Here is a 13446-nt window from a genome sequence, read left to right as displayed (position 1 = left end):
CAATTACCTTCTTGAGCACACATTCAGTAATCTCACTGTGTTGGGAATGACTTTTCAAACAAAATGAAAAACTGTTCAGAACTGTTTTAAATAACTCAGAAAGGACCTAAACACTTCTGACCTGGTAAAAAATGTGAAAACTCCTCTCTCCAGGATTCCTCATTACAACCCGAGATTTTTCCAGTAAGAAGTTAGAGATTTTCCCTCCATCTGGTTCTCCACCTGGGCTAAACTGGATTTCAAAGTATTTCCCCTGCAATAAATAATTAAAGCTGTTGAATCATTAATAAATACACATCTGAAATCTATCTCAAGGAAGGTTACCAGGATATTTAATCTTTATGGATGCAGTGACACAGCTCCCTCAAGGTATAACTAGGCTTAGACTCCTAAACCATCACGTATCTTTCTTTCTGTATTTACAGAGCACTCGAGTTGGAATAATACATAACGTGTTAATGCAAATGTAGAGAGGAAGTCAGTGGCTTCTTTTCACTGCTGAGACTCTTGCTTAGTATAAAGGAAACCATAAGGCTCACCTATACAGGAAGTAAATTTAACAGATTTACAACCAATGGCAAGCAGAGTTCTGCTTGGAAGCAATGTAAAGCAATTATCTTTTTCCTTCAGGGAGACATTAATTGCATTAAGACGCACGTTGGCTGAGGAACAAATCTCAGATTTGTAAAGTCTACATGAAACTTTAACATACTATAGGTTATGTTTTTTATCTAGTGAACAGTCATTTCACAATGTTATCTTAAGTATTTTATAACAAAAGACTGAAAATAATTCCTGCCTACTTTCTGCACATATCAGTAAAGGTATTTCCTATCAAACTCTATGGATGGTTTAATTTATTTTTTTAAAAGGATTTTTTTCTGTTGTAAAAACATGTATTACTGTATATATTTTACTGATCTGAAAAAACAGCCAGTTTGTTGCTGGTTATTTGCTTGCAGGCTGAACATTGTGTAAATAAGTTGTACCCAGTACATATTGTATAAGAAACAAATGCACAACATATACAGAATGAAATGGAGGACTCTCAACATACACTTTATGTTTTAAAACACACTTTATATTTTACTTAGATTTACTTCATTTCTAGTCAATTTATATTCTACTGCTGAATACTGTCTCTGTAACACCACATAAGTTGAAAGAATAAAGAAATCTCTAAGGCAGAGGGACTTACAAATCTGCTGGAGTTGTTGTTCCGTACAGTTTTTGCATTCCCAAAGGCCTCCAATAAAGGGTTGGACTGTAGAATAATATCTTTAACATGCTAAAGTTTTAGGAAACAAAAGAAACAGATTCAGAAATAGACATTTTAAAAGTCCTTATGAATTTTCTAGAAAACCATGACATCTTAATTATGTCATTAAAAAAGCAAGAAAGCTTACACCTGCAAAAAATCCTCCTGATCAGATAAGGAATAGAATCTTTTTTTTCAGAACTTCCTATACCTATTTTCTGAATACTACAAAATTGAACAAAATGCCCAAGGCTAAAAACTAGTCCTTCTGTTCACTGCTTTGCCAAGCAACACAGCCAATAAATTGACCTGTTTTTTTTTCAGCGTTGTGATTTTAAACATTTTCCTTGTAACACATGAGCATTTAAATCTTGCAGGGGGGATCTGCAACCACAACCAATGAAGTCAGAGCAGCATGAAATTGCTCCAGCAATCTGTTTCAGGATCAGTGATGCTGCTATCTAGCTGCCTTAGGAAGCAACAACGTGTGTTACTATTTGTCTCTATCTGATTCTAGGAGTTGGAAGTATGGACAAGGTATTAGCTTTGGAACAAACCAATGCATGCTGGGTTGTCAAGAGAAGATGGAATTCTATTTCTAAAGAAATACTCAGGATAACTTACCAAATTTCATCAACTGTTACTCTAATCACTAGGAATATTTTTAAATTTTGTGCAAAAATCTGGAATCTTTTAAACAATACAAAAATATTTACTTATAAAGTATGATTATATTGATTCCAAAAATAACACAATGCATACTTTCTCTGGATCATTTTCTTGATTACTACATTATTCTCTGCAATGTTCCCACTATCACTGTTGCACAAAATTAAGCAGAAAGAACATACTCAACATTGCAGACTGCAATAAAGCAAAAAAATAACAGTGAGCACTCAAAAAGCATGGACTAGTAAAAGTAGCTACCTACCACTGCCTGTCAGTCAATGTAATGTCACTAAGGGAATTTTTACGGCTAATTCACTCTAGCAGCTTTAGTTAATAGGTTTTGATAGATAGAATAGACATTGATAGTATAGTTATTAACAAAAGGAGCTATTTGTTGTTTTAGCTAGCTTTCAGATACTACTTTTGACTAGATAACCTCATAACACAAGATTATGTTCCTGCTGTTGGCACTCTGACATATGCATACAAATCAGATTTAATGGAAGTAATAAACCCCCCAAAAAACAGTTCAATTTTTAATAGAATGCCAACACAAGAGGAAAAAACCCCACACATCTACTAAAAGCTTGTAGATATATTTCAGTGTGAGAGCTACAAAGCTTTTAGCAGAGACGATTCGGGGTCTGTGGGTTTCCCTCACGTGGCTCCCACAGCAGAGGCAGCCCAGCACTCTGCAACCGAGCAGTTCACCGCCCACTCCCTCTGCTCTTGAGGCCCCGCATGTATTTCTAGCTTCTTCAGTAGAGTGTGCCTCTTGGCTGCCAGTGTCTGCCAAGACATACCTTTGTCAATCCACCTCTGCAGTAAATCTGTAGACTCTCCTTATGCTTCAGTATTACTCTATATCAACTCACCTGTACTTTAGGGCCACCTCCTGAGATTTTTGAGATATAACTCATGATATATTTAGCAGCTACAGTCTTTCCAGCACCACTTTCCCCGCTATGAAAAAAGGAACACAAAAATGTACCTGTTAAGTTTTTAAATAACTCTAGAATGGAGCACTTTGAGATTTATCTTGTTCAACAAAGACTAGGTACCTTAACAATTAATAATAATAAATATACACCATATTTACATCAGGTAAGCTGGCAATATATAGACTGTGATATGGTACTGTAGCATAGCAACTGGATACGTTTGTGGATAAATAATTTTGAATACATCATCTTACATGGGCACCAGAATCTCTATGGGACTTCAAAGTCAGAAAACTATGTAGTCTGAGAAATAAATATACTTAACCAAGAGGCTCAAAGGAGAGCAAGTGTGTTAAGAACTCAATTCCCATCTAAATTTAGTGGAATTTCAGATCTTAACACAATAATTCATTTTAAAATCCAAGCTTTGAATGCCAAGCCAGATACCTCCTTCATTTTCAGGACCCTTTTGTTTTAGGTGTTCCCGAATGAAATAATGAGACATTAGTAATCACATCCTGAATGACGGAAGAACTACCTTCCTGTTCCTATGCCTCTTGACACAGGGTACAAGAAATCTTAATATTCCATACTAGCTTTCACAATTCCTTCCGCTATAATATTTCACTTCAATGGTGAATAATGTTTACAACATCAGTAGATTTGCCTTCTTGCAATTAGTAAGGTTCTCAAGAGAGAAGGAAGATTGGCATGCCAGACAATCCAACCTCGTGCTTTATTTCATATCTGAAAGCTAACTTCATTTCAATGGAATTCCTCCAGACTTACATAAATCTTGGTGCAAGTCAGCTTTGACCTTAATGAATTTAGTCTGATCCAGACAACCATACTAATACAAAAAAACAACACACGAATGTTGGTTCAATGTCATAAAGGTATGTGAAATATTTTTTTGCTTGTGTGAAAATCTGTGCTGTCTTTAAGCTCCCGAATAATTTCAGTGAATGTTGTTGACTCTTCTATCCTGCACCTACTTGTTCCTGAATATGGATCCAATGCACATCTCTTCCTGCACAATTTTAGCTATGCTTGCCAGAGAAACATCAGCATGTCCTGCACAGGAAAAGGACTTGCTGAGAATGTCAACTCAGAGCTCCTTATCAGCATGAGTAATGGCGACATTTCCAAAGGTTTAATTCTGAAAAAGTTCCCCAAACTGCCAAGCTATAAACATCATTTTACATCTTTAAAGCTTCCAAATAGTACAGAAATACTGAAAGCCTTTTCATTTTTCCCCGGAAACATTTTTATGCTTTTGTCTGCTCCTGACTGCAGTTTTACAGATCAAACGGGAAACTTGAAAAGGTGAAAAAATACTTGTTGATCACCTCATCTGTGAAGTGTGAACTGCAATTTTTATTATTCCGAGTCATCTCTTCTGAAGCATCAAGAAGAAAGACTGTATTATTGGTATCTACTAAATTCACGGGGACAGGCGAGAAGTTGTTGGGAGGTAAACTGTATTTAGAAGTTCAAATTGCAATAGTTCAATAATTAAAATAACATTTCTTCAAAATTCTGTCACCCTGTTGTAAAACAAGGCAGACAGATCAATCTAAACCAAATCATACTCTTCAGTTTATATATGCAGTTTTCAACTGAACACAGAGGAGGACCCAGGGCCAAACACAGAATTAATTTCATTAGGCATTACTTATCACGCAGTAAAAATGTAACACATTTCTGTAAGATTCTCCATGAAGGCATAAATTATTCTTCTCCTCTTTGTTCAAATTAAGCATGGCTTATATTTCTTATTCCAGTGTCTGCCAGAAAAACTGACCTGGAGCAATATAGTTTCATTTTACTGTTAGTCTCTGCTTTGATATAAGTGGTCCTTTATATCAAATTAATTTGGCCAAAAGACTGCCTTTCAGAGTTTGCTTTATTATGCACGCATACACTTTCAGTTTTATGCTTTTATTGATCAGAGACCAGTAAATTGCTGCAATTAAACTAGAATAAAACAGGGTAATGCATTATTTATGAACCAGTGTAACTTTACCTGATGGGAGGGTATCTTGCCCCCAGTGAAGCTCAGGTAGTCAACTGTAACAGGAAAACTGTGGCATTCTTGCTAAATGATTCTCACACAGCGTTTTTTACATATATCTCACTGCTCTGCTGCAATTAAAACTATTTTAAGAAGATAGAAGAATCATTTTCTAGCTTGGTAGTTTTAAGTATGTAGGAAGTACAGAGGTTTTTAAAGGTTGAAAAAATTATTATAATGGCATAAAGTAAGTGGATTGTGTTACTGACAATCTTCTCAGAGACTTTTCTTACTAAAAATAAACACATTACATAGTCTCAATCACTAACAAAAAAATCATGCTTTGCAAGACATATTGTTGCTTCTAGTACTATTTGCTACTTCATAGAAGTGACATTTTGTTCAGCAAAGTCAATTAACACTTAGCTGAAATCAGAATAAGACTACCAATGCAGAGGGAAAATGTTTTGCTCTTTTCTTCCTTCCCAGGGGAAATATGGTTAGTGATTACAGTCAAGAAGTAAGATCCAATACACAGCCTCATCCTTCTCTCCAAAATTAGTTTTCTAAGTAACATTTAATATAGTATTGCTGGCTGTAGAACAATACAAATAATACTTATATACACCACCAGGAAAATGTATAAATTATAATAACAAATATTTATAAAGAACTCGGGGATCTGCCAGTAAATAACATTGCATATGTGAAACACTCCAATGTGTGGATAAGCTTTTTAGTTTGTTTATGTAGCAAAATATGTTCAGAGAAGCCTTAGAAGCATAACTTCAGTGAAATATTTGCCCCTTCTGAATCAGAGCTTTTACCTAACTCTTCTTACTGCGTTAGATTCAAGTTTCTATCACCTCCTCATTAAAATTCAACCGTATTTCTCGTTAGATTATGCACAGATGTTTTAGAATGATCAGTCATTTGAGACTTCTGGAAAGCTGAGATACAGAAGCTGACTAGAAATCTCAAGTTTTGGACTTAATAGACCTAAGAATGACATAAACTGTCCACTAACAACAGTTGGGATGGTAAACAATCTTTCAATTAATATGCATTTGTAGTATTTAAAGATGTATGGGGTTCTTTCAGGTATGCAGTCCTCATACACAGCTTTACTGTACTGGAACGCTACCACCTGGATGTAAAATGTAAACTAAAGTTACAAATAAGAAGGACTGAATAACTGCTTTAAAGCAACTGCAACATCTCCTGGCAAAGATCACAGAAAGAGAAAATAAAGTCCTTAACTTTACAGAAAGATAAAATCTTAAGAACACTCTAAAGAAACACATTTATTGCTACATCATAGAAAAATACTAATCACAACCTCCATTCTCTTAATTAAAGGGCAATGATAGTCCAGAAGAAATTAAAAGGCACAACAGACAATCCTTTGTAATTAAAATCTTGACTGGACAACTCCTTGTTGATAATGTGGAAGGGCTGCCATTTCAAGGGTGGAAAAAATGCCAACACTCTGGTGTAGCAAGCTTGGTTCAATAGAAGCTTAAATTAAATATCACGCCTCAGTAAAACATAAACTTAATGAGAAATCAAACTCCAGCGTAACTGCATTACTCGTGTGAGTAAATTCCCTCTGCAATTTTGCCTGGTGCACACAAGGGAAGACAACTGGGGGCACTGCTCCCTCCTCCCACCTGAGCACAGGCTCTGCACCTGCACACAGGCAGCCAGAACCCAGCCCATGGGTAACCTCACTGTTCACACTGTCAGCAGCCATGGCAAACAGCTCGTGGCTCCTCAGCTATCCTCAGACACGCGTACATGGGACTGTTATAATGCATACGCATATATGCTGCAATCACTCCACTAAAGAGGCTTCCCTGGCCCTGGAAAGACTGTTTGGTAACAATTTTTCTTTTTAAATCAGTATTACCACATAAAAAGATTCAGCCTTTCAGAGAACTGTATTTTCTTTTGGATCTGCCTTCCCAGTTCATTCACTGACTTTTTGAAGAGGATGAGCTTTTTCTATCAGTGTCTAAATGCATTATTTGGAATTCTGGAATTAAATGTCCTGGCAAAAGGGTGTGCGCTCCTACACAGACACAGGGTCCTGACTAAAGGAGGACACTGCAGGAACCTTCTTCACCTGCCTAGAAATCTGTGTCTAGGAATGCATGTCCCCTCCCAGGTGCAGAGGCAGATGCCACAGATGCCCAAACCACATGCTGCAGAAGACACAGGTGTGCAGCAACCCCTTCCCTGTCCTCCTTGTGTCCCCATTCCTGAGACTTCATGTACACCATAAGCCAGACACAGCCTTATTGATCTGACTCCAATTCAGTCCAGTCTGCACCTTACTTCTGACCTTCTCTCTTTGCAAACCTTTCCTTAGGGGGGAAAACTGCCATCTGGGGGGGTGGGGGGCGGGGGAGAAAAACCAGAAAACTGGTTTATTTCTGTACTAGCTTGCTGTTGTTCCTGCTCCAATAGTGAGTTTCAGTGAACTCCAAATTCAGACTAGTTGTGAAGTAGAGAAGCAATTAGGCACCTCATAGTAACCATATTGTTATCATCACTCATTTTCCAAAGGACAAATTTTTATGGCAAAAACTACGGTTCACTGAAACACAAAGGTTCACTTAAAACTGCTTAGGTTCAGCAGACTTCTGTGGAACTGAAGACAGACAGACAGAACTGTATCTCAATTTTTTGAGAATCACCAGTTTAGGGGCATAAAGGGTAAAGTCCTTGGCAGATATTAAGTGAAACTGATGGTGTGGAGTAGACATGAAGCCAGCTACAATATTCATTTCACTCAAGACCTACAGCATCTTGGGAGCTTCTGGTCTGCCAGCGATTTCAGTGCCTTCTGGTCTATGAAAAAAATTTAAGCAAACAAATTCCAAACTTCAAGAAACTTCATTCTTAAGACAGCTCTAGTCATTAGAAATAGTAATAACATTAAAATCAGAAGATACAGTATATATCTAAAGAGTTTAAATGAAATGTGCTCAAAAGGATTAAAGTATCAACCAACAAAAAATAAAATTTTGTGACTGGCTGAGTTACTTGATTTCATAAAAACTATTTTTTAAGCATCCCAGAAAACCAAATACCATCATGAAAACTACCTGTAAGTCTAAGTCCACAGTTGTTATGGTGTTTGTAATAAGAATAATCATGGGAAAAATATGTAGAAAGTGTAGAAAGGAAGAGGAACTCTCTGAAACATCTCTGGCAACCATGATTTTTCTCCTTTCAGCTCTGCAATAGATTTCAATTAACTCCAGCAGATTCTGAATACACTGTGCACAGTGAAAGAAAATTCACTCTGCACACACAAAATGCAAACATTCCAAAGAATGCATCATCCAAGCACAAGAATTCTCCTATGTGAATTTAAATCTGTAAGTCAGCATCTCAGCTCTCTGCAAATGTGACTCTCTGCATTCATTGCACTTTGGGGCATAAGCAATGGATCAAAAAATGTTTTTTTATCACAGTTCACCACAGTTTAAAAGTTTTCACTATAAATTTAGCTTCATGTGAAACTTCCCAGCTTCTGAAATGTTACTTTGTTCAAAAAGCAAAATAAATCCCAATTTTACCCATTGCTAAGAGGTCTGAATTTGACTAAATGGGACTAATAACTTCAGCATGGCAACAGGCATCTGTTTTCCAAAAAGGAAGATTGAGCTCAGGGAATTCAGATATATGAGACGTGGGAATACAAGCTCTGGGCGTTTTGTTTCCTATGGTCCCACGCTGTAGCCAGGGGCCCAGGACTAGGGAGGCCGTCATAAGTACAGTTCAGTGTAGCAAACTGTTAACACCTGGTTGACCTTCCTACCTGTAAAATCAACAGTTTCCACATGCCTACATACACTTTGCTGTTACTAAGAACACACCTGTGCCCTTTTCCACTCTAACATGTCACCCAGTAAAGCCCTGCCTGGACAGCCCCCAGGCATAGACTCAAAGAAATAAAACAGTGAATATAATGTTCAATTATTCCTCACAAGTTTTCATGACAGCTCATCAGTGAGATATATTAATGTGAAATCTATTTTCACACTGTATCATTCAGAACGGTACAGGAACACTTGCACATGGAGCACCTGCACGTGTAAGACCCAGGTACTAAGCCCAGTTCTTTATAACAGTAAAGGGCTGGTGCAAGGGCATTTAAGCTTAAACATCAGTGACCATCCATCATTCCCGGGAGGTTCCAGCCTAAGGGACTGAGTGCACTAAATTACAAGGCATCGGATCTGATCACCACTGACATCCTGCACCCTTGGGGTGTGACACTGCAGGGCACACAGCCACCCCGGGGAGAAGACCAGAGAGGGCCTCCTGGACCAAGAAAACACTGTCTTGAAATATCTCTTTTGTTAAATTCAACAGCAATTAAATTCACAGTGCTGCCTCTCAGCATGTTCCACAGAGAAATGACAGAAAGCTTAAGAAAAGCTGTTATTAATAATATAATGACAGCTTCCCTTCAAATTATTTTTTCTTTTTCTCCCCTTTCTTCTCCCTAGCTGCTGGGTAAGTCTCATAGGCCAGCAGTCTCCAAACACTTCTGACCACACACACTGCCTATAAAAAAAAAATGTCTGAACACACACTCCCAATGTATGTACATAATTTACCAAGTTATAAATTACATACACCCATTACAGAAGGTCTAATATTTTCTTCCTGCATCCCAGTGGATTTCACGGCACAGCCTCTGTGACACACACCCCCCACCTTGCAGACCACTGCCACAGTGAAGTGTAGCTCCAGGTCCACTACAGTGAATCTCCGAAGCTTTCTATGTAAGAAGGAAAGAGGTACAGTGTACCAGCTCAAATACCCTGCATTCTTGCTCTCTGCATATTTTCTTTTACCATACATAAATCCACAGATGTGAACAAAGCATATCCCTGGACCCAAAACTCACTTTGATTTTGACTTGAGTAATGGCTGTCATTAAAAAAGCTCAGTAATAATTCTACAGAGAATTCCCTCAGCCTAATAATTAAAATAGATTAATAGCAAAGACAAAATTATTTTTCCAGTATACCTCTCCTCCCTTTGTCTCTGACTGAATGAAAGTAAAATTCCAAAAAGAGAAAAGGTACATTTATTTTTAAAAGAGGAAAAATAAGATATAGTACTAAAAACATAGTATGATAAATGCAGTCAATGTGAGAATGTCAGATTTAACAGTATCTGTGGCTGTGTCTAGTTGTTAATCCATCCCTCTCATGCCATCATTCAAGCTATTGCAGTTCTGGTATTGGGGATGAAGTTGAGTATGTGAGAAAAAGATTTCTTGTGGTTAAGCTACCATCAGGTTTACACTGGAAAATAAAAGGGAGGATCACAAAGTACTTAGTTATCCTAGAAAACTCCAAAATGTTCAGTGTTCATGGACACAGGAAAGTTTTATTAACTAAAAAAATAAACTTTTCTGCTTCTTGACGTTAAAACATCAAAAGATGACAATAAAATTTTTTTTAAAAGATTTTTTCTTACCTAATAATGACACACTGATTTTCTCTGTCAATAATCATGTTTCTGTACATGCTGTCTGCAAGAGCATAAATATGTGGTGGGTTTTCATATTGTGCCTAGGAGGGGAAATGAAGAATAATTTTCAACACAGCATTAAACACAGAAAGAGCCATATAAATTTTTATTTAAATTGGAAGAATTCTTTTCCTGGAAAAACAGTTCTGAATCCCACTTTATACTGAATTCTCACCAGGAATTTTTTTGTTTGTTTAATAAAAACAAACCAAAGTCTCTGGGTTTTGTTACTGATCTTTCTCTCATCCATAATTTTCTCCCAAAGTATTGTAAACACCCTGTTCTAAAAATGGTTTGTGCTTGAAATATATTACTTGTCCAAGAGAAACTCACATAATGTAAGCCTTTTCCACCAGTGGTCATATGCTAACAATAACCTACATAAACTGCTAAACAGAGCCTGGTGCTGTATGTCTCATTTTCATCCACCAAGACCATTCAAGCTGAATGGTTTCCCAAATCTATGGACATGCCCAGCTCAAGCAGAGCAGGAAACTGGAATTTAAGTTGAGCTGACTCCTCGAGCTATATTCTCAAAAGTGTCATCTAATTTTGACATCTTAATTTTTTTATTGTTCTCATCCTGTTTCAGAGTTTTCAAGTCATAGTCTCCAAATCTACTAATGGCCATTTTGTATTGTGCACCACACTTTAAGCATACAATAGCTTAGAAACTGCCTTTACAGAAGGAGAGATGTGTCAAGGAGAGAAACCTGATATGGATTAGAGTTAATCAACAGAACTATTTTCTTGAAATACTAATCCCGTGTTGCAGGGAATTCAATTTGATGACTCAATATATGGTAATGGATATCAGCCAAATTCTCCCAGGCTAGTACAACACTACCAAAACCCAGGAACAAATACGTCCAAGAGTTTAACCATGTAGAATAATATTTACATGCCCCTGAATACAGCAGTACATTTTAGACTGCTTTACTTACTGCTCCTTGGTACATTTCAATTTCCTTTTCCCCAAAATATGGCATTTGCTTGAAAGGATTCACAGAGATTAATACAGAGCCAATATATGTCTGTATTCAAAAGAAGTTAAGGTAACTACAATTTCATAAAGTATTATCTTACCACTAGTGACTGCCAAATAACTTTTCCTTCTATTACATAACGCATCACAGCTTCAAATAACAGTAAAAAGCCCACAGTTTACAACAATTGTTAACAAAAAATAAATTATAGCAGGCTTACAAGAATATAAATATATCATTCAATGGGACATTATCAAAATATTTCTTTTAGAACAAGCTAAGTATAGAAACATGTATCAGAGGCCCAAACACAACACACCTTGCATAAAAATGCAGAAAGGAAATGGCACATTTAAATTGTTTTACTCCTTTGAAACTGAGCAGGTCATATAGTCAGTATCAGAAAACATTGTTTTGACCTTTACAGAACAAAGTGACACATTCTGATCTCACAGAGATAGTGCTGAGCATGCACAGTCGGATGGAAACAGCTACAGCTGAGCAAAATCGGACAATTACTCAGCTGCATGTACCAGTGGGGAGCTCAGAGAATTCGGTAATTCAGTGGTGTGACTTCATGAGTGTAACTATTAACAGTCTCTGGAAGACTTATCCTGCAGGCTGCCCTACAGGAAGCAGCTCCATTTCAAGCTATTATTAGTGCCAGAGAGCTTTTTTGCAACGTTTTTAATGTTAGTGTTTCACCATTCTGCATACAGCTGCACATGTTCCTACATTTACAAAATACTTCAGAAACCTTTGGAGTTAGAATTGCAGCATACATACATGAAGCCACTGACACTACTTTACAGGCAGGACTGGTTCACTGTGCTGGGAGTTAGGAGTGTACCCATGCCAATGAGTCCAAATGTTGTACTGCAGGTTTCATTTAACAATATGGAATTGTCCGTAGGCAAACTTACTATCTAAGCTTTCTGTCCAAAAGTAGGAAAATTAACAAATTTATGCTGTTAGTTTATCCTACATAAGAATCTATTATTGTGGTGCCACACCACGAAATGGCAACATGTTAGAGAAGAAGTATAACTCAGTGAGCATAATTTCTGTGTTGTTAATCTGCAATGCTCTCTTCACACATTTTTAAAATTTAATTTAAACAAGAGTGACAACATCTGAGTCTCAAATATAATAAATCAAGCATTCATTGTGTCAGTATAAACATCCAAAGTGACAGTTTTCTGTTGGTAAACAATACCAGCATTTTCTGGGGTGATTTGGTAATCTCTATGCGACATAGCACAGAGAAATGTTCATTCATGAGTGGACATACAAACAATCAGAAGATTCAAGAGATGATCTCCATTTTAGAATGAAAAGCCTTCACAGAACTGCAAAATAAGTCTTTTCTCCCCACACAAAGGAATTATAATGCTTTAAAAGAAGACTTTGATGCCTCATGTGACCAGAAGTCCCCTTGGAAAGCATACTTATTATTCCTGCTTCAGTAAAAAGACCATCTCCATGTTAAGATCACTTATTTTTATAAGAAGAAAAAGCATAAAGCCATTTCTTCAGCACAGAGTACTGAAGACTTTGTGAATCTACTTCATGGAAGATGCAGCATTCCACACAGATGAAAGTGCTTATGTTACTAACAGCAGGAGCACTAGAGTTTGCCCCAAAACTGTATTTTGACAAATATTGTGCATCTCTAACATTTCAAATTTAATCATGCTGTGGTACTTTATTCAACAGAGGATCCAAACCCATGTGCACACACGTATTAAAAACCTCTGCAGTTTGGGATAGAAATGTCAACACGACTGCATCATTAATTCTCCTCTATCATTCCTCGCTAAATTGAGCTGCTACTTAGCTCTTAATATCTGAATATATGGAAATAGCCAGGAGATGTTATATTTCCTTCCCTTTCTGCTAAAAAAAGTTAAACTCTTCAAGGAACTATTCTACAGACACAACTAGGAAGTATGACAACCTGGCTACAGCAGCAGAAGAAACAGTATCACTGCCTAGTGACTAGTGTGTTTACCAAACTCA

The 13446-nt window shown here is 37.0% G+C and overlaps 1 protein-coding gene across 2 annotated transcripts in view; it reads right to left on the bottom strand.

Moving 5' to 3' along the window:
- The window catches only part of MYO1E (myosin IE), a 91060-nt gene that overhangs the window by 43725 nt on the left and 33889 nt on the right, over window positions 1-13446 (bottom strand). For both annotated transcript variants that reach the window (XR_012634451.1, XM_074916639.1), the window contains exons 3-7: window positions 11386-11475; window positions 10388-10482; window positions 2803-2890; window positions 1199-1288; window positions 122-253 (exon numbers count right to left, since the gene is read on the bottom strand). Coding sequence is in view for 1 of the 2 variants with exons in the window: in XM_074916639.1 (XP_074772740.1) it covers window positions 122-253; window positions 1199-1288; window positions 2803-2890; window positions 10388-10482; window positions 11386-11475 (495 nt within the window). In the remaining variant the exon portion in view is untranslated. The remainder of the gene's footprint in view (window positions 1-121; window positions 254-1198; window positions 1289-2802; window positions 2891-10387; window positions 10483-11385; window positions 11476-13446) is intronic.

Source organism: Athene noctua, chromosome 13 (assembly GCF_965140245.1).
Source record: "Athene noctua chromosome 13, bAthNoc1.hap1.1, whole genome shotgun sequence".
NCBI lineage: Eukaryota > Metazoa > Chordata > Aves > Strigiformes > Strigidae > Athene > Athene noctua.
This window is presented reverse-complemented; position numbering and strand designations above follow the sequence as displayed.